General features: G+C 40.2%; 1 protein-coding gene across 1 annotated transcript in view; it reads right to left on the reverse strand.

Annotated features, from left to right (window-relative positions):
- The window catches only part of dnah10 (dynein axonemal heavy chain 10), a 337,572-nt gene that overhangs the window by 114,745 nt on the left and 196,980 nt on the right, over positions 1-25,847 (reverse strand). Inside the window, exons 39-52 of the mRNA XM_062544195.1 lie at positions 18,900-19,035; positions 17,453-17,580; positions 16,118-16,130; positions 15,321-15,431; positions 12,884-13,106; positions 12,677-12,796; positions 12,441-12,586; positions 10,916-11,068; positions 9,059-9,319; positions 8,796-8,968; positions 8,610-8,703; positions 8,352-8,519; positions 8,068-8,256; positions 7,755-7,926 (exon numbers count right to left, since the gene is read on the reverse strand). Coding sequence (XP_062400179.1) covers positions 7,755-7,926; positions 8,068-8,256; positions 8,352-8,519; positions 8,610-8,703; positions 8,796-8,968; positions 9,059-9,319; positions 10,916-11,068; positions 12,441-12,586; positions 12,677-12,796; positions 12,884-13,106; positions 15,321-15,431; positions 16,118-16,130; positions 17,453-17,580; positions 18,900-19,035 — 2,087 coding nt within the window. The remainder of the gene's footprint in view (positions 1-7,754; positions 7,927-8,067; positions 8,257-8,351; positions 8,520-8,609; positions 8,704-8,795; positions 8,969-9,058; positions 9,320-10,915; positions 11,069-12,440; positions 12,587-12,676; positions 12,797-12,883; positions 13,107-15,320; positions 15,432-16,117; positions 16,131-17,452; positions 17,581-18,899; positions 19,036-25,847) is intronic.

Below are 25,847 nucleotides of genomic sequence, written 5' to 3' on the forward strand. Positions count from 1 at the left end.
GTTTTTCCCTAATTTTTCGCAGAAGCAGAGCAGCAGCGTTTGGTGCCGGGGATTTAGCTCCCAATGACCTCCCCCCTCCATTGGTGGCTGATGTAGCTGGGCCTTTGGGGAGCATGCAAATAAAGTTGCATGGCTCAGGCGTGAAGCTACTATCAGTTTTGGTGGTGTGATACTGGCTTGCCGTGTGGACATTGGGTCCAGGGTAAGTGTTTTTATTGAATTTTGTGGGGCCTCAATCACCTTACATACCGTCAAGGACCACAGCTCATGGGTTTCTCACCCCTCCCACATCTCATATTTGAAAATGGGTGTGGTGCTGTGTAGGAAGGTGATTTCCCGTAAAGGGACCCCATTTGTGAAGCCATTGTGGTATTTTACCCCTAGTGTCTGGGGCGTGAGTGTGTTTTAACTTTGCTTACAGCTGCTTGCATCCTAGGGTCATTTAACTCCGTCAAGGGCCACAGCATCGGGGAGCTAGAAGTCTGGCGATCCCCCATGTCCACTATCTGGAGCTGGACATTGAGCTGTATGGTAAGGTGGTGCCCCTTCGGTGCTGGCAGTGTAGTTACTTGGTTGGCATGCCATCATAGGCTGCTTGATTTAGTCATGGCACTGTAGCAGTGCTACTAGTCTGCAGAGTCTGGCCTACTGACCAGTCTGCCTCCCCACCCCATGTCTGTCCCAGGTTGCGGAGTCTGGCCTATTGACCAGTCTGCCTTCCCCCCACATCCATGTATTGGCCTTAGTTAATTTCTGGCTTATCGTCGGGGCGACGATAATAAAAGCTGGGGGTAGAATGTAGCAGGACGCACACTGCTCAGTTCCAAATGGGTAGCAATTAACTCGCTCTCCTTGCCCCGCCCCTGTGCTTAATTGCTTGCACCTGAAAAGGCCTTCAGATCCCTATAAAGGGGGTAGAAGAGAGGCCATGTTGGAAGGGGTCTTGAATGCGTGATCCCCGGATGGCTCTCACCCCAGCTCCATGGGCTCTGTCCCTAGCATTCGGTCAGTAGCACTATGGCTGTTTTGCAGCAAGCCAGCAATTGGATTCACTCGCCCTGTGCACTGGATCTGCTTTGGTCCGTCAAGGACTGCTGGAAGCACCCTGCCCCGTGGTGCCTGCTCCCTTGTCATATGTACTCCATGTTGACCAATGTGGCCTGAGCTCGGGTGGAAGCCGACAGACGAGGCTGCTCTGTTTCTGCGCTTTTTATCAACACTGTGTGTGTGTGTGTGTGTGTGTGTGTGTGCGTGTGCGCACACATGTTGCATGTGCTGTCCTGTGCTCCCCACACTCCCGGCGACATCTCCGCGGCAGCCAGTGAAGTCTGTTCGGGTGGCTCCAGCTTCCTGTTTGGCCCCGTTGTCGTCTGCTGATGGCATTCCTGTGTGTGTGTGTGCTTGTGTGTATGTATGTATAGGTGTAAGAGTAGGTTTGTCTTTTGTTTGCCATTTGCCAATGGCCTGTTGGGTGTTTGTGTAGTATTTTGTTTTGTCCTTGTATGTGTGATCATTAGGTATATTGGGCTGTTTGTTTGGGGGAACTCCTGTGGTGGGCGCCACTCCCCTTTTTGTGTGCTGTGTTGAATGTAGCTATTACTACTGTTAGTCCACCGTGTGGTCGTGCCTGTGTGGAGCACTTTGATTGCCTTTTGGGGTACAGCGCCCGCTAGCAGGGTTACCTGTTAAAGTCACAGCCTGATTAGTGTCCTGATTTCTGTATGTCTGTGTACATGTTGTCTTGCTGTCATGTAATAAAAATATATGTAATGGGAAACCACGTCTCTGCCTCCTCACCAACGAAGCTGTGTGTCCTATTGATTCTAAGGGATGTCCCTGGGTTCCCTCTAATACCTGGGGTGGCGTAGTCAATTCTCCGCAATGCCACACAAGCAACACAATCAATCAATCCATACAGTCCTTTAGCCCCATAGACAGTAAAAGATAGCCCTCATTAACAATCTCCGACTGGAGGAAGTTTGTACCTGTGCTGTGCGAGTTAACGCTATTACACAGTACCGTTTACGCCGCTAGATGGCGTTATTGACCACATAATAACTGTAGTCACGAACAAAAAGGTTTCTTTTCTTTCTTGAAGGGGTTAGCGTTGCCATTGCTGTATGTGTGTCCTGGCTTACAATTCAGTTTAATGAGCTTAGTATTCAATGCATATCTGTATGCTGCAGATATATTATCTATAAATAGCCATCTACCTATATTTCTCTGTATGTATGGAATCCTGAATGTCTCTGCTGGAACAATACAAAGTTAAACCCCATCTCTTCTCCGTCCTATATTCTAACCGATATACCATCCAGTATAGTGCCACTACCCTACCTGAATCAGTGCAAACCTATAACCTTCCCAATAATAATAGTAATAATAATTAGGTAAAAATAATAGTTTCTGCTTTAGGGAGAAATCTCAGAATTCCCCTCCAGCTAAGGAAAGTGGGAGCTATGTTTTTAGACTCAGTAGGCAAGCTTATGTGTGGAGACTTAAACTGTGAAGTTTGGCCCACTTATTGTATAGCAGTTAACAATTCTAGGTTCAATGAATTACATCCAACACAAAGTGTTATAGAAAGTATTACTGTGTGTTTCATTTAACTATTGTTCATAGTAAACATTTAATTAATTTAGGCTATGGGTGGTATAGGTGAATTATTACCACACAGTTACTATCTAAAACTAGAAAATGTAATTCCATGGAAGGAATTACCATTGCATGTAAATGCAAAAAGGTTGCTAGCTGTGTAAAACATATTAGGCCTATAGTTAAAAAGACAACTAGGCTAAACTGAAGAATAGATAAATAACAATTACAATTCCAAGTTGGAAAGTCACATTTAAAAAGTGATTTATGAAAATGCATCAAAATTGTGGATATAGGCTATTTTGGAAAATAACTCTTCATTTATTAGAATTTAAAAGACTGAAATGAAGTTGCCAACTTCAAGTTGCAAGAGCTGACTAAGTAGCCTACAGTGAAACGACTGGTAGGATAGCTTACATAGCCTTCATATCTACACTAATGCAGGTTAAAAGTAGGCCTAGGCTGACACCATTGGAATACTGTACGGAATACAATCTCAAACAACGCCAATCAACGATGATGCAGCAACAGGTAGGATCTCTAGCAAATGTAACGTTAGCTTACTAGGATAATTTATGTAGACTACACATATTACAGGATGAGCTAGTATGTTCTTCGAAACCGTTTCCAGGTGTGTGAGTGTGATTGTCCTAATAGGAATAAGCGACTGTGAGAAGGCTTGAACCTAAATCAACTAGTAGGCCTGTCTATCAGGTTGGACTTCACTTAAAACGCTGCTCTGTAGAGATGGCTAAAAGCCCTTGTGTAAGCCCTGTTCGCCTTGCAGCCTACCCCGACGTTAAACGTTAGCCTGGAGCAAGTTTGGTTGTCGTTAACTAAATACAGTGTTTACGTTGACGTTAGGTTAGATTGTCTTTAGCTGTTGATAACGTTACCGAGAGCAAACCGGTTAGGCTACTGTAACGATATAAACAAATCAAGTAAGGAGTAGCCTAAGAGACAAGACGATAACGTCCTGGTTTACAGCAGCTGCAGCTGTTACAGCTTAATGAGTAGACGTAACGTAACATTCACGTAGCCTGGTTCAGCGCATCGGCGGTGGCATGGCTTTGGATCAGAGATCCTTGATTACTGACAGCTGCGCACTGACGTAACAATTAATCTTTGCCGCCAAAGGGTCTCAATGTAAACTCCATGGGAATTTTAATTTCTTTTATCGTAAATATCTCAAAAAGTATAAAGTTCACACATTTGAAAAATACATAGAACAAATCTCCGTTACAAGTCCTGTGTAGGAGTGCTTGAATGACGTCAAACGGCTCAGTGGTTTTAGAGCCTTTGATAGTTGATTTTGGTCGGAAGCAGAATAATAATTATAACGATAATAAGAAGAACAGGGATAACAGTACATTGCATTTACATGCAATGTAACTACGTAATCCTTAATTGAGATTTCATTGAAAGTGATAGGTTGAACTTTTAAAAAGGGGTTTTAAAAACTGTTTTTGTACTTTCATTTTATTATGTCATAGCCTACTGAACTGAATTCTAAGAGTTAAAAACAAAGGATAAAATAAATGTTTTGTGATGCTTGCATTGCATAGTATTTCATTTAGGATAAGCTATATTAAAGCAGTTAGAAGTAACAGTAGTCACTTGACATTTCTGAGGATTTGCATATTTCCACCAGGGCAGTGGTAAAGACATTCTTCAGTGGAGGCACCACACAGTTAATCACGCTATCAACATCTTCTTACCTTTTCTTCTGTTATTACTATTCTTTAACTTTATGGTAGACAGTGAGTCCAGCAAATTGAGAACCTAGGATCCTGTTTATGTTTATGAATGTGACTATGTGTATAGTAGCCTATATGTTGAGACATAAGGGTGGAAAAATAGGTTACATTTATATAATGCAAATGATTAAGTTAACAATGTCATTGAATATGTTGTACAAACAAGAAGAGCGAAATGGTAAACTTTTAAGAAATCATCATCCACATCATAGTTTGATGCTGTGTGGGGTTATGGACTTGACAGTTTTGCATGGAATTGCTCATACAGTATATACATATATATATATGTATATGTGTGTGTGTGTGTGTGTGTGTGTGTGTGTGTCTGTGTGTGTGTGTGTGTGTGTGTGTGCCTTGTTGCCGGTGTACAGTATTTCTGAATCTGAATATGGACAGGAAATGGCATAGCTTTTATCACATGCAACCAATCCAAAATCGATTTCATATTAGGGATGTTAACCGGTGACTGTTTGACCGATGGTTGACCGTATCCACGTTAACCGACCAAAGTTGTCGCTAGTCGGTTAACAAAAAAAAAAGAGAGGCATCTGTAAATTAGCCTAAAGACAGTGGACTAAACGTTACTACAGCTAGCCATCTCATTCCAAGAAGATCTTTTTTTCGTGAAGTTAACAAATTATCCCTCACACTCAATTTTTCATAACTCGCCTGCTTGTAGGCTAGGCTACGTAATAAACCAATAAAAACATTTGGCACGAGGTCACAGCGGTGGCCGGTGCGTCTTTTGCAATCTGGAAGTGCGCTGTTTTATCCATTGGTTTTATCGTGTTGCAGTCTAGGCAACTTTCCGCATAAGATGGGCTTAGATTTGGAAAGACATTACATCTACATTTCAGGAAGGGTCATCAATGGTAACAGATAAGGTAATGATCATCTTTCGTTATTATTGTTAGCACTTCCTCAAACTAAACTGGCGCTGTAGGGGATTTAAAAAAGTGACGTGAGTGAAAGGGCGGCGCCGGGGCTGTGTGTAGCCTATGAGCGGGGGACAGAGAGATGAGAGTTGGGAAATTGCGTGGCTGTTATTTCAAATAGCATAATTTATTTTAAACGAACCGGTTAACCGGTTTCAACCGGCTAATGAGCCTCGGTGGTCGGTCAAGAAAATTTGTAGTTTTCGCCATCCCTATTTCATATTCAGACACGTTAACCAGTAACAGCCTGGTTGCTTTGACATATCAACACCAAATTTGATCCTATTACACCATTTGAACAGGTGAGTCGTCCTATTTATTCTACCATCAATTTGAGGCTATAACACATTGCAACTTACTCAACAGTGAGTAAACAGCAGATGTTCCCGCAATACTCCTAACATTACTCGTATTTGTTCTAGAAACATGCCTAGTTCCTTAGGCTCCTTCCTTCTTTCACTGGTTACGTGTTTCATGCTGGCTACACGTGAACAATTCATACATAATTCAACACAAGGTCTACAGACCTTAGAGGTGTACATTTCATTTCCATACATCAAAGCATTCGCCCATGGCAGCCAATCAAATTCGATGGCGAAGCCTCCAAACAGGAAGTGAGGTCAAATCTCGGAAACGCTTTGAGGTGTCAAGACCATATTTGGTGGGACGATTTTGGACACAATCCAAAGTAGCCTTAGTAAATTTGGTGTAATTTGGCCACTAGGGGGCGTCGCAATTAGCAAAAATGCATTTTGTCTCATATCTCTTTACATCTTTGGGATGACATCCACATTTTTACATTGGAGGTGCTCTGGGACATACCACTGATGAACCTAGGCAACCCGTCACGTCAGTGTAAGAATTTGGCAATCGAGGGTAACGCCGCCAAACTCGAAGCAGCTTTGCGTCTTGGCCAAACTTTAGCGTTTTGACCTGAGGGCGAGCGGTCGTGTCTCCTGCCGGAGCGCTTTCGCGGCGCGTCGGAGCAAGCACACTTCGCACTTTCCCACCGGGAAATGCATTCTAGTTATCCCTCTTACCTGCTTAGAAATGCACCACGTTTTATTTTGTCTCACTCATCGCAAAAATACAAAATTCGCAAAATTGACAACTTTCATTTTTCAATATATATTTTTTGGAGCGATTTATGCCTTTTATTGATAATTATAGTGGAGACTGCCAGGAAGCGAATGGGAGAGAGAGAGCGGTGATGGGATCCGGAAAGGATCACAGAGCGGAAATTGAACCCGGGTCGCCGGCGTGCGGTGCAGGTGTCAGTAGCGCCACAGCTGGGGTCTTTTATTCCTTTAATTATTAGGCCTACTTGTCGAGCCTGTGCCTGCTTAGTATGCTTTGGTTTGCAGAGTAATCCTCATGAAAATGTAGGCTATATGCCTACTTTCACGAGGGGGCAGGGACATTTTTCAAACTTGTCTAATACCTAGGCCCTCTACGAAATACAGTAGCCTACAAAGCTTAAATCGTTTAATCGTAGTGCCGTAGGCTATTCGAAATTGCGCTCTGAGCAGCGGAGGACAGTGAAACTAAATGTTGGTTGTTTATCCGGTCGTAGCTTACCATGCCTTACCAGTGCAAGGCTTTGAATATTTGAACAGTTGCCAACAAATATAAGGGATTCAGTCAGTCGAGTTTATTTGATATTCACGGCATGCACTTCATGCACAACTGACGTTAAACTGACATTAGTCATTAATTAACCACATGATAAAATGCTGTCGTAGCTTGACGCACAGTAGCCTACGGTATGCCTATCTCTGAATCAAAATGAACATGCATACCTAGATCTATATAAGTTGCTAGAACTTTATTTTGCGGAGCTAGGCCTACTAGTCGATGGTGAAAATGAATCACCCTCACTGCCCTATCGCTTATAGCTGAACGATAGCCTATTCACGGAAATGCGGTCTTGTAACCGCTGAATTAATCTAATGAATTAATCTAAAGGTTAGGCTATTTCCTTCTGATAGGCCTACTGTAGGCAATTTTCTAAAACCATTTTCATTAGGCTAATTTCAACAATGGTTTATTGAAACGTCGTTTGATTAATTTTGCCAGTCATCACCTTCATTTTAATGATTAAATGAGATTAAAGGAGTCAACTATTGATGGATATGCAGTCTTGTACCCCTTCACTTACATTGATCATAAAATGCAGTTGAAATGCGGGTTGAAACTTTCTGCCACCTGGTGGTTGTTTGGTTACATTGCCTTAGCCTCGAAAAGTTGGCTTAACAGCCTACGGGATCTCTTCGGGATTGCCGCAGCAAAAAGTGCATTCTAAACCCATACCCACTGTATTACAACACCAGTGGTGGCAATACTAGTGGAGGACGCTGTAATAAGTAATTTACAAGTTCGTAGGTAGTGGTAGTGGAAAAGTAATAGGGCACAAAGTGACTTTAAATCAGATTTAGTTAAATCCCAAGACATGGTATGTCATAACTACCTGAGGTCAACATATTGTTTATGAGCTCCAGAAAACCCTCTTCAGCCACGTGCGCATCAGTAAAGAGGAAAACAGTTTTCTTGTTCTCAATACCGAGCTTCAGGTACAAAGTCTTTAAATCTTCACGGAAGGTGGTCTCAGAGTAACCTCTGCTCAGCACAATCTCAAATACCTTCAGACATAGAAAAACACCCAATAAATGATGCCAATACTACCAAAACATGATTAGCAGCATTACAACCAGATGTGTTACACATAATAAAGCAAGAATGGTTATACTGATTAAGATTTTACTTAAAATATGATACAATACCTCACATCCCGCTGTAAAGGCAGCCAGTTTGGTAAGTGACTGCTTGCCTGATCCACCCACCCCAACCAAGAGGGCATGCCCACGGTCCATACGAATAATACGGTGTATTCTCGTCAGATGCTCCAATGCATCATCGAACAACACTAAGTTCATTCGGGTCTTGCATTCATTATACTCCTCCAGAATTTCCTGCAGCAGAGTTACATATATAACGTTTCTTTTCTAGCATTTATACATTCTGGCAGTGTTTCTTTTCTAACATTTATTCTTTTAACTTCCTTCACCTGGAACAATGCTTTGGACGCGTCATAATCCTGGATGTCCTCATAGACACGAGGCTCAGCCTCATTTAGAGCCGCCCTATAATCACCAAAAAGGATAGGATCTCTCATGGCTGACTCCAGGTCTGCTGTGAAGTGTTCTTCTATCAGCGTCTTTACATGTTTCTGAACCTGTACAGAATAAACAATGCATCTTCAAACCTAACTGCTTGCAATTATTAAACTCAGAACTGAAAATACTCTGCATGGAGAGAGTCTCACAAGTGTCTTATCTGCTTCATTGATGAGTCTGTCATGGAACACTCTGAGACATTCATTTCTCCACACACGGACAAACTGGGTGACGGTAAGAAATCTTAAAAGTAATGAGTAATGATCAATTATGATGCCAATTATTAAAGATTATTTGCAAAATGATGTAAAAAAAGCAGCTGAGAGTGTACATACCTCTCAGCATTGGTCAGGGTTAAACCACTGTAGACCCGAGAGAGATCTCTCAAGTTGAAAATGTAATGAAACTTGGAGGGTGTTGGTGGAAGACCTTTAATGATCATTTTGTACAGCTCCAAGGTGCAGAAGGTCAACTTATCACACATTTTCTGGATGCATTCCTCAAATGACTAATATGGGAGGCAAAATAATCAAATCAAATATGAATTTCTATATTTGACAAGAATGTTACTTCAAAGGTAAATGTTAGCACAGATCACCTTGGTGTGGCCTTTGAGTATCGAGGAATATATGACATGTAAGGCCTCTTCTGCGGGGAAGGGTATGTTGAATACACTAAAGAGAGAAATGAAACGTGGGTCCACTTCATTACGGCCACCTCCAGCCTTGCCCATGGCAGCAATAAAGCCCAGGTCCTTAAGGATCTTGTAGTTCAGCTCTTTTCCACGGTCATACATGCCCCCACGGTCCAGTAATAACTTTAGAAGAGCAATCGGCTGCTGTGTACCATATTCATCCACCTTAAAACATACAAACATGAACACAGATTTTTCAGAACCACTTAAACCACAAAAATAACTGTTTTCCAACAGGTCTGTAAAATATTTCAGTTCAAATCTTGTGAGATTTTTTCACTCACTCATCTTTCACTATTTCAGCCTTTGATAATATTTCAGTTTTAAAAACTGAAACAGACTTGATCTGAGGTGCCTTGCTCCTCATGTTCAATACGGGGGGCTAATTGGCCCCGCCCCTGACACTGTAAATTGACTCAGACTTAGATGTACTAAGAAAATACCGCCTGTTTCAGATGTTAAGTGCACTTTAAAACACGGTATTGTATGTACATGGTATTGTAATGTATGTGGCCACAATGCTTTGTGTATAATAATGACACTGCACAGCAGTTGTGTAGAAGACAGAGACGGCTAGACCTCTGCTAAATAAGAATACTAAAGTTCAAGATGTTGGTCAGTGTTGTATTTGAAAGGGGATTTCATATGGGCTACAATTTAGCCTATTCGTTGAGGTTAGTTAACAAGGAAACAATAAAGTGCAATAATGCTGCATTATGCTACCCATAAATCAGAAGACTTTCAAATTCTATTTTTGGAAAATATTTTTGAAAGACTACAGTCTCACACCCTCTCAACATTCACAGTCTCATACCCTCTCAACATTCACAGTCACAGATTTTAAAGTCAGACTATGATATCACAACGACTATGGAATATTGCAGTCACTATTTTACTAGATTATTTGAATTATTTCCCATCGTGCACTAGATAACTTCAGTGGTTATGTTTTACAAATACTATATATTATCACATTCAATTTGGAAATTGTGTTGGTCGGTTGTTACAGAGTTTGATGCATACCTGAGGCATTTCCTTTGCTAAACTATACCAAATAGCGATACATGGTATGACTCATGCATGGTGCTGCCATCTGATATAAAAAGAAAGAAAAGCACATTTCCTATGTTGCCCTACTCCTGCAACTTCTTTCTAAGCTGCAAGCCATGCTTCCCAAGTCCTCTCCATCCTCTACTCTTTGCAAGCATCAAGTCTTACATGTTATCCCCATGTTTACACAATTGGTGCACAAATACAATCAGTGAAACATTCAAGACAACAGTACACACAGTCTGACGTTCTTGAAGCTCTTAAACATCACGTTTGTGTAGGCTATGATTATGTGTGTGTGTGTGTGTGTGTGTGTGTGTGTGTGTGTGTGTGTGTGTGTGTGTGTGTGTGAGTGTGAGAGAGAGAGTATGCATGGATGGTTTATGAAATCAAGTTCATTAATTTCTCGAATTCCCCTTGGGGATCAATAAAGTATCTATCTATCTATCTATAAGAGCCTCCTGGCCCCTTATCCTGACAGAAACAGCAGTTATAATTTTTTTCCACAATTGTCAATTGTAACCTACAGTAGTACAGACTGCCCTAGTGTTTCAATTTTTTTTTTTTTTTTTTTTCACAGTACAGAATTATCCAACATAATCACATATTTTGAGGTATATAGATGTGGATGACGTCAAGTGCTTACCCTGACTATGAAACTACCCTAGATTGTAAAACACTGATATTGGTAAATGTATGCTCTTGACTCACCAGTGGCATGTTAAGATCATCCATGAATAACAACAACCTCTTCCCCATAGGAGGACCATATGTATCTTTAGTCCTCTTCTCTACACTGGCCTCCAAATTTCTTTGAACATCCATTGATGTGGTCCTCGATGAGAAATTTATTGTCAGCATCATCTGTGGGAAAATATGCACATATTGACATTCAAAAAATTACTCCTAGATAGACTCATTACAATTGTGTGCATTAAGTGCATGAATAAGCTGGCTAGAGTGTCATACAAACCAGGATTGCCACTGTTTTCACCGGAGGAAAAACCCTTTTCAATACTTTTAGACAAATTGGGCACTAGATGATTACGTGGAATGATGAAAAGGGGGAATTCCTACATTGTGTTACTTGCTGGAATGCTGAAGTGAAGGGACCCTATGCCGTTTTGGCCATTTCTTTCGCTTTTTGCTCAGTTTTCTCCACAGAGCTCCCCCTACAGCTTCAGAGTATATATTTTATGTCACTCCTACATCACTCCTTGCTCGGTCAGTCAGTCAATATCTTGAATACTTTGGATTACATGAACGTTGTACTTATTTTATTAGCAGTGGATGAAACAATTATGTGAGGTTATGTGAGGTTGTAAGACTCTTTGGGCCTCATCATGACAGACTAAAACACATGATCACTGGCAAATAGTTCAAACAAATTTGGGGGCTTGTCCAGTCCATATTGGGTGTGGTTTAGTTATGAAACATTTTGATTTCCCATTGTAATTCTGTAATTTGTAATGTTTTGCATGGATGCGCACTGGCGCTCGTTCCTGTGGATGAGAGAGGCAGGGTGCATTGTGCACCCACGCATATCACTGTTGATAATGCGCTCTTAAAATAATAACAACTCACCACAGATTTCTGACCAGGTTTCCCTTGATCAGTACCACAATGTGTTTTAGGTCAAACCCTCCTTAGATCATTAATTGCTACACCCCTTGACGCGTTGTTCAATAAAAGAGATGGAGATGGTGATAATAGACTTTCTACTGTCATCTGCTTTACAGTGAGGATGGATTAATATACAGTATACGATATGTACTATGAAACACTGGCAAAGAAGAATCAAAGACGTTTTCTCTGCACATAGGTTAAAGAGACACTTCACCGATTAGCATTAAACTTTGTATCTTTAGAAAACCAGACATGTTTTTGAATGGTCGTGCATCATTCCCTCAGTTTGCCTTGAGATGGGAGAAATACAGATTTCAATGTTGGACTTCCTGCTTTCAATAATGTAAAAATCATCATTTTACATCATTGAAAGCAGGAAGTTCTATTCATGGGTTTCATTGAAGTCCGTATGTCTCCCATTAGCTAATCCACTGTTTCTAGCTTAGTGCCGTTGCTAGCTCTGTCTCTGCGGCTTATTTGACGTTTTTTCATTCAGAAATTCATTTTCACCGGAGTTACAATTTAAAGTAAGCCGTGCATGTTTTTTGGTCTCTTGGCATATATGCTTGACATGACATTGTTGACATGTTGGATTGTGTATCATTCTCACTGTGGTATCAGTATTGAGGCTGTTAAGGAAGTTCTGTGTGGTGGCTGTTTTAGAGGTGCCAGACTCCCCCACCAACACCACAGGCCTTTTTATCTTCACCATTTGTTCCAAAAGCCAGTTAGCACGAGTTGTGTCAACAGTTGGAACTGAGAATGAAACAGAGGATAGGAACATAAGTAAAACCTCAAATAATAATCGGTATTAACACAATAAGATTGCATAAATAAATGTATTACCAAGAATGTCAATAAATTTCACATCAGGATAGTGTACATAGCTTGTGACCAGGGAAGTCCAGGGCACCCATTTCTTTTTGCACACATCAAAGTGGAATTCATAGAGTGTTGCCAAATACCCTGTGTGCATGTAAAATAGTCATAATTCAATGCTGAACGTTTGGTAAATAAACTTTACTTCTTCCTTTTCAATGTATTTCATCTCACCAGGTATCTCCCCAGGTCCAGCTAGCACTTCAGGGTCTTGTACTACTGTAATATTGGACAGTTTCTTGATGTATCCATCAAACTTTGTCCTGTAACCGTCTAGCAGAGTGGCTCCTAGTGAACAATAAAGTGCCTCCAGGAAGAAACATTCCAGTTCCTCAGTATTAAATCCATCAGGCTCTACCGGTAGTAGAGCATCTAACATCATGCTTAGCTGAGTTACCTGGAGTAAAAGTAAAACCACAGACATAGTCAGTCAAGCAATTTTCATCAAGGCTTCATGTGCTAAGATATGCATCAATGTTATCAAAGATCCTTACTATTACTAATACTAGCAACATAATTTGTTTCTATGGGAGCAAAAGGGGGACAGTGCCGGTCTGCATAAGTGGGAAAGTAATCTAACATCACTACAGTAACTTTTTCTCTTAACAAACAATAAGAGCAGATAAACATAATTGGGTGTACAGCATCACTGTCTATAATGGTGTATGGTAGCAATAAGTCACTCTTTCAGACATGAAATGAATTCCAAAAGACTGGGTCACAAGCATGGTGACAATTTATGTTGCATAGGCCTGGCTTGTACCATTCATTGAGGAAAGCTAGTTTGTTAACTACCACAGTCACATTTTTGTCATAACTCCCTCTGCACATTTTTGCATTTCAAATAGTTCTGAAATGGGGGGGGGGGGGGGGGGGGGGGGGGCGCAAACATGTCACAGAGGGGACGCCAGAGCGTAGAGATCTTACTCAGAAAATTAAACAATATTATTTTTTGTGAATTGCATGGACCTCACAGTTGCAAAAGTACATATGGGTAATTCACATGACTAAGCTTTCAGGACAAAAAAACTTTCTTACAGTTTATTCCCAAAATACTAACAAGATAGGAGAATTTCCTGTGTTCTAGTAAGTTTTGTTTAGTTAGCCTATTAACTGGTTTCATTCTCATTGAGCTCAATGCAAATCAAACCAGATTAAAAAAAACACCATTCCATCTAGGTATGGTGAAGAGTATGTGATGATGTGGGGCTATTTTAATTCCAAAGTCCAAGGGAACTTTATCAGAATGCATAGTATCTTGGATCCATGAAATAACTGGCCTTTAAAAATAAAAAATCTGCCTGCCTCTATGGGAATTTAACATAGGGGTTCCAATACTTATGACCCCTGTATTTTAAGGAAAAACATTTATGTACAGTATTTATGATACATGAATTATTCACAAAAAAAAAAATGGTGTCCTCATTTTCCTATTTAAGGCATTAAGATCAATCAATTTCCAAAAGATGATTTAATATTCCTCTCTGTAGTCAAGTTTAAAATGTTGCTCGCTTAAAACTATTTTACTTATTTTATGTTTTATTTGAATTGTTTTACACCTGGTTTTATGGTTAATTGTAATTACCATTATATTGACTGAGTGATTATATTACGCCGTAAATTATATGCCCAGGCTAACATGTTACTACGCAAGTTCAGTATGTGCTCTTCTAATGTCAAATGCTCCTTGTTTAAAGCCTTTTGTACACCTATGTATACTTCTCATCTATGGTGTAGATATAAGAAAAGCAGTCTGCAGAAGCTTAAAGTTGCCTATAATGACACTATGAGATTGCTGATGCAGCTACCTAGATGGTTTAGTGCCAGCTACTTGTTTGTCCACTCCAATGTGCCAACCTGTGAGGCAGTCCTTAGAAATTTAATGTACAAATTCATGTGCCGCCTGGATCTCTCACACAATAGCATTATTGAAGCTCTAATGAACCCAGCTAAGAGCTCCTTGAGGTACTCCTCTAAGCTTAGGAGGCATTGGAGAGAAAGCCTATATGTTTGATGGGTGGTTTTGTCTTGTTGTCTTGATGGCTTGTTGTATTGTTGTCTTGATGGTTTTGTTTGTCTTGTTTTATTGTTGCTGTTTTTTGTTTTTGTTTTTGTCTCTTTGTCTTCTTGTTTTTTAAAATGATTTATTCTGTATGTTTTTTATACTCTGCTATGGACATTGTACTAGTGTCTGTGATAAATAAAGAATTGATATATTTGTGTATATCTGTGTGAAGCATTTTGAATTGCACTTCTGTATGAAATGTGCTATATAACTAAATTGCCTAGCCTTGAGAGCAAAAGCATCTTTGTCTCTGTGCATGCATTGTCTTAGTCAGGCAGCACTCCTGCTACCTTAGCTTAGCATAGTGATTGGAATCTCTCATCAGCCGATAGTATGTCTTCAGTAAAAGTGAGCCAATAAAAAAAGAATCCCTAATTACTTCTTATGCCCACCAAATTTCGTGCAGCGAGGTCTCGGGAATCGTTGACAAAAAATTACTGAAGGAAAGAAAAAAGAAAAAATATGGAAGAAAAATAAACTCTGACTAAACTTACATGACCTATACAACCTATACCGCTATACAATTGAGTATAATGATGGACCAACCATATTTAAATCAGTTTGAGGGACAATGGTTTTCAGCTTTTCTCCTTGTTTGCCATCCACTATACCATCGATGATCATATCAATGGTGTGAGGGACGTACTTTTCAAACAACTTGCAAAGTTCTCCAATTTCCTGTAAGAAAATAAATGTGTTATGAACTAGAATAGCATTTCCACAATGATACGCTAATGTGATTACACCACAGCAGCAGTCAGTTTCTACATACTGTAATCTGCATTTGATTTTGAAATGGACACATTTGGACACATTTCAAAACATACTGCAGCTGCGTTTATTATCATTATATTTACCTTTGCCAAAGAGGTTATGTTTTCATCGGGGTTTGTCTATCTGTCTGTCTGTCTGTTTGTTCGCAAGATAGCTCAAAAAGTTTTGGATGGATTTCGAGGAAATTTTTGATTAAGAAACTTACTTCCGGAAACTAAGCTCTCTCGGAGGAGGGGCAGGACTGAAGAGCTATAGAGAGCCGAAGTCACGCCCCTTCCATTAGCCACCATGGAACCTTACTTTGGATTTTTTTTTCAATGGAGAAAGTTATAAAAATGATTTTCTGGTTCCGATCGTCTTGTGCCTTGAATTATCCATATGTTCTTAACTAGTGAATTACAACATTGTGAAAGATTGTAATTCAAACGACTACAAACCCATCAGTCGTGCTAGTGATGTTAGCCCCACTCACAGTCACACCGAATTGTACAGGCATACCAGCAACAGGTCTTACTTGAGCTTCCCTTGCCGATGAAAATACCATGAGTCGGATAAATTGTATTCATCACTGTACATAAATTACTGTTAAGTGACATAGCTAGCAGCAAGATGTAACCATTAACTAGCATAACAGCTAGTCATATCCAGAGCCTCTCGTTTCATTATGTTGGTGACGTACATCGTCTGAGACGAGAGATGTAGTCCACATAACTAGGAGTACTCCTAAATCACACCAAAAGATGTTAGCTAGGAGTTGTCTCTTAAAAGTTATTTACAAAGCATCTCAGACCTCCTTACTTCTTAGTTAGGAACAATGACAACTCCTAAGATAAGATAAGAACTCCGTTGCTAAGGTCACCGTCAGTGCTCATGCACGAGCTTGATCAAAGTGACCACCTTGATTGGTTGATGATTATAAAGCGGAATGATGGTCAAAAAAACCTACAATGATGAGTGACAGATGACAGGCCTTTGCTGGTGAGAATGCCTGTGTTACACAAGTAGGCTTACTGTAAAGGACGGAAGATGATGAGCCTAATAAATAGCCTAAATGAATAAAGAGTAAGATGAAGGAAATAGCCTAGTAGCATAATGGAATTCACTACGGATTGAAGCAATAGGCCTATTCTTGCAAAATGTTGTGGTAGCACTTTACTTGACGGGTTCGTTCATAACACATTCTTAACAGCTGTCATGAACTGCACATGAAGCATTCATGACTGTTTCATGAAACATGACTCAACATTCATACCAAGCCTTTCATGAATGTGGAAGACAAAACGTCAAAAACTTGTCAAAATAAAAGTCCAACAATCGCAAAGCAGCACTGCTGTCTTTTCTGTTTTAGCCAACCTGGGCTCTGTTCGAAACGGGAAAAACTGCTCAGAATGATGGCAAAAACCTCCCCTACGATGACGAGTTGAGTGACAGGTGTCAGGTCTTGGCTGGTGAGAATGTGTGTGCACTATGTCAGCCTAAATTAATGAAGAGAAAAGCAAATAGCCTAGGAGCCTAATGAAACACTACAGACTGGAGCAGTATCTTTGCTAAATGTTTTTAGGTTAATCTGTATGAAAACACGTAACCTAGAATCGCAAAGAGGAGAAACGATTTAATTTAATTTAGGCCTACAATGAGACGATACATTTAGTTTACATACAATGGTGGTTTTGGTTTTCGGTGGCGTTACTGCATACTGCAATGCACAATTATTCCCTCGCATGACAGCTCCTATAACCGCAAGTTCATTTCAAAACATTGCGATGTGAAATGCCACTAAATTTCACATAAAGTTAGGAGTGACACATCCATTATTGATACTTTCCCAGAGGTATCAATCATTGTGGAAGGTGATGTATAGATCCTATACATGAATAGCCACAAAACGAAAACAATATAATCACTATACCTTTAAAGATCTGTCGCTAACCCACTTCTGCCAGTATGGTGTGAAACGCAGGTTTTTGGGGTCAACAAACACCATTCCACAGCGGGAAACAGTGGCAGGGGATGCATACTGCAAATCTCCCACCTGTATTTTAAAGACATTTTACAGTTATTTTACACTCAACACTTTACACTTAACATAAAATATAGGATGAAAATTGGCTCCAGTCAGCTTTGTAAGACATGGCATTCAAATTTCTATTGTAAAATGGAGTTGGACACAGTGACTCTATGACAGCAAAATTTTTTTATCTAAAATCTAACCAAGTTTTATAAGAGACGTATCTAGTTTCAGTTTCAAAACTGTGTATGAGACAATAAATTGTGTTCCTTTAGGGTCCTTAAAGGGATAGTTCGGGTTTTAAGACACAAAGTTATATGGGTTCCCCGTCAGCAACGTTGTGCATCAGCACTGACTTACCCCGCAACAGCGTCCTGTGAGCCGAGATCCGGCCGGTTTTTGATGCTGAAGAAAGTAGTCCGGCAAGTTTCTGGGGTCACGAAAGTAAAGTGTTTTTCTTCTCAAAACCATATGCGTTCAAAAGAGTGATATATTTGCACCACAAAAACGTTGTCCAGGAAAAATTCAAACCTCGTTATCACTTACTTATTTTTCGCGATTCCTATCACTGCGCGCTACTGACAGCTTGACAACGTTTTTGTGGTGCAAATATATCACTCTGTTGAACGCATATGGTTTTGAGAAGAAAAACACTTTACTTTCGTGACCCCAGAAACTTGCTAAAGAAAATAGTCCGGCATCAAAAACGATCAAAAACCGGCTGGATCTCGGCTCACAGGACGCTGTCGGGGGGTAAGTCAGTGCTGATGCACAACGTTGCTGACAGGGAACCCATATAACTTCGTGTCTTAAAACCCGAACTATCCCTTTAAATGATGTCTTCTGACCATTGTTATTTGAAATGGACAGATTGAGTTACAATGACATAACCATCAAAAGATTCAAGGCATCTGATGTGGAGAAAAATACAGCCATTTGAACTGGTTACAAACAAAAACCTTTATATCATTTGTGGTTAATTTCAAACCAGCCTAACCCAGGGTCGCAACACCTGACATAATCTGGTTTTAAAATTACCAGTAGGCAGGTTTGCTTGAGAACGGGAAAGTTGAAATAAATTCTATGCCGGCAAATGACAAGGACTGTAAAATTATGTTTGTGCGCCAGGGGCAGAAAAGTGGCCATAGGGGAAATACAAGCTATGCAAGAACAAAGGACTAAAACGTCTGGTGGATGTTGGAAGGCAACTGTAAGTTCCACACTTTATTGTTGTGACTGGTTTGAGACCAGATGTGGTGTTGTATTCAAAGACTAAGTGCATTGTTTGAAATATGGTAGAGAAGAGAGTAAATGATAATGACAAAGCACAACTGAAAATGTACCTCAAACAGTAATGCACAGTGATTCTGCAAACGAATCCTCTCTCCATTGGCCAAGGTCAGCAGCCTGTTATCATCCATCACAGAGTTCATGTTTTCCACCCACAGAGCATCAACATCCCCATCAAATAATATGTACCTATGAAATTCAGAATACATGCGTTATACTTTTTGAAGAACTGTTATATGCAAATGAGGGAGAGGGGGAGAACAAGATATATGCCATAGAAAGGGTGTACAGTAAAGTTCTGTTTAATGTAGGGTTTCTCAACGGGGGCGGTACCGCCCCCCAGGGGGCGTTCGGACAGTGTTGGGGGGCGGTGTGGACGAGGCAGCATAGAGGGGGGTGCTCGGGCACAAATGGGGGGCGTGAATCACTGTTATTCATCTCAACTTTTAAGTACCTGACAGCGACTACACATAGGCCTACAGTGTAGTACATTTGAATTTTGATTAAAACAATGTTGTGCAAATTATTGACTTAATGTCAATGCTACTAGTTGTTTCTCAAACTATGGGCCGCAGACCGGCACCGGTCCGCAACGTGAACACTGCAGGCCCACGGAGCCACAGAGTGAAATTATTCCCGGCGCTTCGTCTGACTTGCAATTGATCAAGCAATCGCCGACCGACAGGAAAATAAAACAAACCTTTCTGCAACCAGGAAATACTCGCTAATTTGGCGTCTTCAAACATACAGGCATGCCATTAAGTGGTGGTATGAGCGTGCATTCAATGCAATGCCTGTGAGCGTTTACGCGAGAGAAACTGAAACTACTCGATAACGTTGGTAGCAAAGCTCCGCCGCAACCGGTTGGAAGGCTATTTAATTATGTCACAACTTTTAATAGAACGAAGTGGATTCTTCCAACGTCCATAAACACAGAGCAATGTATAATACAGTCTAGCATTGCGCATTGTTTAGCCAAATTTGAATATAACATGGCCAAAAGCTATTGAAGCATATCTTCCTGTTAAACTCCAAATAGTGACTTATGCCTATCTACTCCGCCATTTACCATATAGGCTACAAAGCTAATGTTGTGTTTCCTGAATCCTTACATTCAGGCATTTGAATGAAATGTTATTAAAAACCATGTCCATTTTTTCCATTTGCCTACCTGTGCATGATGCTTGCATGAGGGAAACATCCAAAAACAATGGCACCCATATAATTGCTGTTTTGCGAAGTATTTTTCCATGCAAGCATTATGCAACCATGCAAAAGCAATGCAGCTATTGTATTTATATTTTACATAAGTAAAGTAGTCCACTGATGTGCAAATGTTTTCACCAACATTTTGTGAACAATGTTAGCACATTGAATGTTGACTTTTCTGAAGTGCATGTACAAAATAGCTAGGGTTTTTTTTTTTTATATACCAAAACTCTGGTATCAGCGACACTTTTTTGCCTGCAATATTAGTGATTTTTTTTTTTTTTTTTGGGGGGGGGGGGGGGGGGGGGGGGGGGGGCGTTAAGAGGATCATAAAGAGGCTAGGGGGCGTTTGTCAAAAAAAGGTTGAGAAACTCTGGTTTAATGCCTTGACCATTCTGGATACCATGGACGGTAGGGGTGGAACAATCATCCTATAAATATACAGTATACCGCCCATATCAATTCAAACAGCCTTGACATCATTTGACATCAAATCTCCATAGCATAATTTAGTTAATAATTCAACTTAGGGTTGACCCAAAGTGCTTTACTACTAATAAAATAACAATAAATATTAGGGCTGTCAAAATAACTGATTAATTTAGATTAATGAATTGAGATAAAATAACTGATTTAAAAAATTAACGCAGATTAATCTATGACCTTTGACCCGGAGCCATTCTAGTCGGTAACCATTAGACCGTAAAATGGGGAGACGAGAATGTGCTGCCTGGATCATTGATTGGAACATTTATTTAAAAAAAAAAAAAAAAAACGGCCTGACGGTGTTAAAAAGAAAGTGTTGATTAAAACAAAGTCATCTGCAATGTCTGCAGCACAGAATTTGCATATCACCGGAGTTCGTCAACTCTTAAGTACCACATTACTGCAAAGAAATAGTGTTGACATTGCGATTTTGCGATTACATTTTATATGCGATTAATTTAGATTTGATTAGTAATTAATAAGATAAAACATTTTAATCGATTGACGGCCCTAATAAATATAGCTGCAAGCAGGGCTGTACAGTGTGAGCAGGTCGTCGCAAATGCGACTAAAAATATATTAGTGCGAGTAGAAAAAAATAAGTGCGAGTACTGATTTCAACCCTTTCATTCCATTTTGCTCCTAAAATGAATCCACACCAAGTGGATCAAAGTAGCCTATAGCCAATTTCGCGCATCTGTTTACAAATTTCAGACGTTTACAAATTTTCTTCCGCACCTGGCTGGACACTCACGCTTTCAGAATCAACCTCGAGCTCTCACACACACGCAAGAAATGTCACTCCAAATCCATTCTTTTTTTCTTCAATCTGTTCGTTATCCGTTGGTGACTACTGTATGTAGAGATTACCGGTGAAACGGTAAACCATGATAAAAATGTTGACTATAACAATTACCGTGTTCATTTCAAATATTATTTTTATCACGGTTGATGAACACGGTGTGGAAACGAGCCTGCATTTGACAGGTAGACTTCTATGAAACAAATATGGTATCCTACTAATTCTGTTGTCTAAATGATGGATTTAACCACGATTCGGTGTAGGCTACACCTGCTTTAAAAAGGCGTAACATTTTCATCGCAAATGTGCGCTGTACTGTATCATAAAGCTACTCTGCGTCTTTTATAGTTTTTTTTTTTTTTAAGGTTTTTTTATTTAGCACTTCAGAGTCAGAGAGTACAAAAGAGGAAAACAAAGACAAATTCAGTGCAGGAAGAGGCAGTTAGCCCAGGCTGGCTTATATGAAGCCTCCACCTAAAAAAATAACATAACAAAAGCCCCAAACAAAAGTAAATATAAAAAAACATTGTCAATAAAAGAAAAAAGAAAAAAGATAAACAAACAGTGTAAGCACTAAGCTGCTATGATAGAAATCCTCAGAAAAACACACTATAGACCAGCAATTAAATTAGCCTTTATAGGCATCTTTTAAAATGATTTGTGATAGAACAAATCAAAGCCAATTGTGATCTTTATGCCAATTGTGATTTTAGCATCCCTATAACGTATGGAAAATTGAGCTTGACATGTTCTAAGTTGGGGAGGGTGGAAATCATTAGCTTGCCTTGTTACATATGAATGAACCTGTAAATTAATTTCAAAATAGCACTTAAAGTGCTCAGGAATCTTACCATTTGATTTACATATTTCATAAATTAAGTTCTTGTTATTGTTCTTCATCATCACTGTCAAGAAAGCTCTTGCATCAATGGAATTGAGTTTTGAATAATACATAAACCCTGTTTCAAAAGTGCCGTAGTGGCATCCATATAGTAAACATAAACACAAATAATCGTTCATAAATTCACTGGGAGTTAGAATGCTTGTCTTTTTCGAACTTCAGAGCGTTATTCTATTTTTCAGAGTGTCAGATTGAATTTACGAACGCACCCAGTGTGTAGCGCTAGCCAATAACCTAAGTTAGCCTTCCTTCCATCACTTCAGATCGCTTTAGATTGACATACACCAGCTCTCTCATACAGGGGTAAAATGCCTGCGTCTAAATCACCGACAGTTAGGTTAAAGGCTGGCTTACATTGCACGATTTTGGCCTGTTTTAACAGTCGGCGACTAAATTTCCAAAATCGTTTAGTGTAAGGTGCCAATCTTAGCGGTTTTAAGTCCGTCGGAGGCAGTCTTTCTCTAGTTTTGCCGTTACGACAATATCAAACATGTTTGATATTATCGGAAGTCTTTTCAGTCGTGGCTCATGCAAATACTGACGTGAACATTAAAAACCAATAGTAACCTCTCGCGAACACGAAAACAGGAAGGGGCAAAATACAGCTGTAGCCTGTATGATTATTTGTTATTTCATTTCTTATAATTTATTAGTCGGCTATTCTACGAGACAGAACAACTCTATATCGGTTAGTGATGTCACACATCAAACAATGCTGCAGAAACGCGAAAAAAATACTTTGATATGAGTAGGCTATCATGTGATTTCCTGTTAATGATGACGTGTAGCCTATTGCACGATGGAAATAATTTGAAGGAATCTAGCAGCAGTCTTGTAAATAGTGACCCACAGTCTTTGCAAAATCCTAATCTGAGACTGGCCTGTGACTAAAAACTCAATGAATTGTCTTTAGATGTGAGAGGGTCTGAGACTGTAGTCTTTCAAAAATCTTTTCCAAATCTTTGCAAAGTCTGTCAATTGCTGCGTTTACATGAGAGCTTTAATTCCGAATAAAACCAAGTTAAATCGGAATAAAAGTTAATTCCGCTTTAAAAGAGACCATGTAAACGCTTATTCCGCTTGAAAATGATTATTCCGAATTAAACTTAATTCCGATTTAAGTGGTTGGTTTATTCCGATGTTAAAGCGGAATTAACTCCCCTCCTTGATCATGTAAACCTTTATTCCGATTAAAAGTTTATTCCGTTTGTTTGGCGCATGCTCGTACAAGGAGGAAGAAGAAGCGCATGCTCGTTTCATGGTTAATTCGTCTCCGTCTTCTTCCCCCCTTCTCCGACAGTCTTCTCCTCCTCAGCTAGCAAACGTGAAGCTTGACAATATTCTCGAGCTGCTGGCTAAATAGTAGGCCTATTATCAGAGTTACTGTGAAACCGGAACCCTTCCCGACCCCCAGACGTTCAGCAGAATACAATAAAGCGTAATTAACGTATGTTCCATGTAAACGCCAATTCGGAATTATTATTTCCATGTAAACTCAAAGGAGAATATTTTAATTCCGATCTATTTAATTCTGAATAAACTAATTCGGAATTAAAAACATCATGTAAACGTGGCCAATGTAAGGTAGGCTTAAGCTGCATGGACTAACAGTATGAGTAATCCTTTGGGCAATCAAGGGCAGTCCCCCTCCTCCTCCGATTGCCTGCTAATCTTAGCCGTCATTAAATAGTCACTTCACCCCATAACTCCACCCACTTCACATTTCTGAAAAAGGCTTTCTGAATAGACCTCTGAAGTTCGCCTACAAAAAAGCCACCATCTTTGCCCAAATAAGGAGATCCGGTATCTTGAGATTTTTTCTATGGGAAAATAACATGGGGATTTTCAATAATCGCACCTGTTAACCCTTAAGAGTGTACCGTCACACCGGTGTGTTTGGAATGTTGGAAAATTAACATTCTAAAGAATACCTGGGTTCATTGAATTCTACATAGAATTTTAGAACGTTGAATTGTTGCGGAATAGAATCTTGTGTTAGAATGTTCAAAACCCACCCTTTTACACTCGCGGGAATGATGACATTTGTAATGCAGACGTTTTTCACTACACAGTTTTGTCCACTGCCTTCTAGTGGATACTGTGATCTTCGGCAGGTGAAGACGGCACACTTTGATCTTTGCTACCCCAAAGCTAACTTACAATGCAACTTGCCATAGGCAGTTAGCTTCAATTAACTCCCGGATCTCCTTATATGGGCAAAGATGGCAGCTTTGGATCCTTTTTGTAGGCCAACTTCAGAGGTCTATGGGCGAGACCAGAGCCATAGATAGAGAGTTGCGACACTCTTTGATGTTGCCGCCACGATCACAAGTTCCAAAAAAACCTGTGCTGAATGGCTGAATCGCTGGAGGGTTGGATGTACTTCTAATGCTGGAAGGTGTAATCAATTAACTCATTGACTACTGACCAAGAGATTGGCTGTAAACAGTTCCAAAAGCCCCATAACGAGGAAATAGCCTGGAAAAAGCGCTGCCATTTTTTCCTATGGAGGTCTATGGGAGTGTCGCCACTCTGTTTTATCTACCGCTCTGGGCGAGACGTTCTGAAATTTGGAGAGGGAGTGCAGCACTGCTGCAACCAATCAACCATGGTGATTTTGTGTCAATCTGGGAATGAGTGCTGCAGACATGGCTTATCACAGGTAGGCTAATCAGGGCAGCAGATGTTGGGGCGTTTCATTCCTAATTTGTAACGACCCGGTGACGTAGTGTTGGACGAGAAGTACAGGACTTGGTCAGCATTCCAATAGCATTTTGGACCAACATGCCATGGCATGTTTCAACCTGTAGAATGCGCGGAGAGCAATATCTCCAATACAAAATCAGACGAAATGTTACTTTTGTCGAGAAACACGTCAAACACCTCAAAAAACATATTTTAGGGTGCAGTGACTCTTTAAATCCATTGCTCGTCTCTCTGTGCTTTTTTCGTGAGATTGTCTGGTATCTTCACTGGGTGGTCTCCGTTTGCCTAATGTCATTAGTACACACATGTAATATCGCCAGTATTGACGTAATGATTCACCTTGCTCGCACGCATAAAAATTTCTCCCAGGCCAAGATATTTTTTTTTAATTCGCCTCACCTCAGCTCTCATACCCTCAGACTTCGAGAGGCTCTACTCTCAACAGGAATCCCGCTGCTTTATGATGTTGTGTGGGAACACCTAATTAGTTATCAGTCTCTTGTATTACTAATTGGAAACAGCATTGGCCCCTACTGTTGAAGGAGTTCTGTACTGATACGGAACTACTGAGGTGCCCAAACGCGGGTGGTGGCTATGGCTGACGCGCTAGATGTTGCCTAAAGTCAGTGGCTAAACTACACTGTTGGCTTACTGTGAATTAAAGCAAAACGCCTGTAAACGGTCTTCAAGTTGAATCAAGGTGATCCATTTATTCCAACGAGTCCAAATACATCAGCAGGTAGGCTACAGTAGTCACACAGGCCGTTAGCGTTGCCTTAGCGGTCAAAACCCTTTGCCCTTCCGGGTAGGACACCTGACCAACAACACATCAGTTCCTACCTTTATACCTGACCGAAAGAAATGAACATGCGCCACCCAGTGGAAAACAAAAACATA

Source organism: Sardina pilchardus, chromosome 8, assembly GCF_963854185.1.
Source record: "Sardina pilchardus chromosome 8, fSarPil1.1, whole genome shotgun sequence".
Classification (NCBI taxonomy): Eukaryota; Metazoa; Chordata; class Actinopteri; order Clupeiformes; family Clupeidae; genus Sardina; species Sardina pilchardus.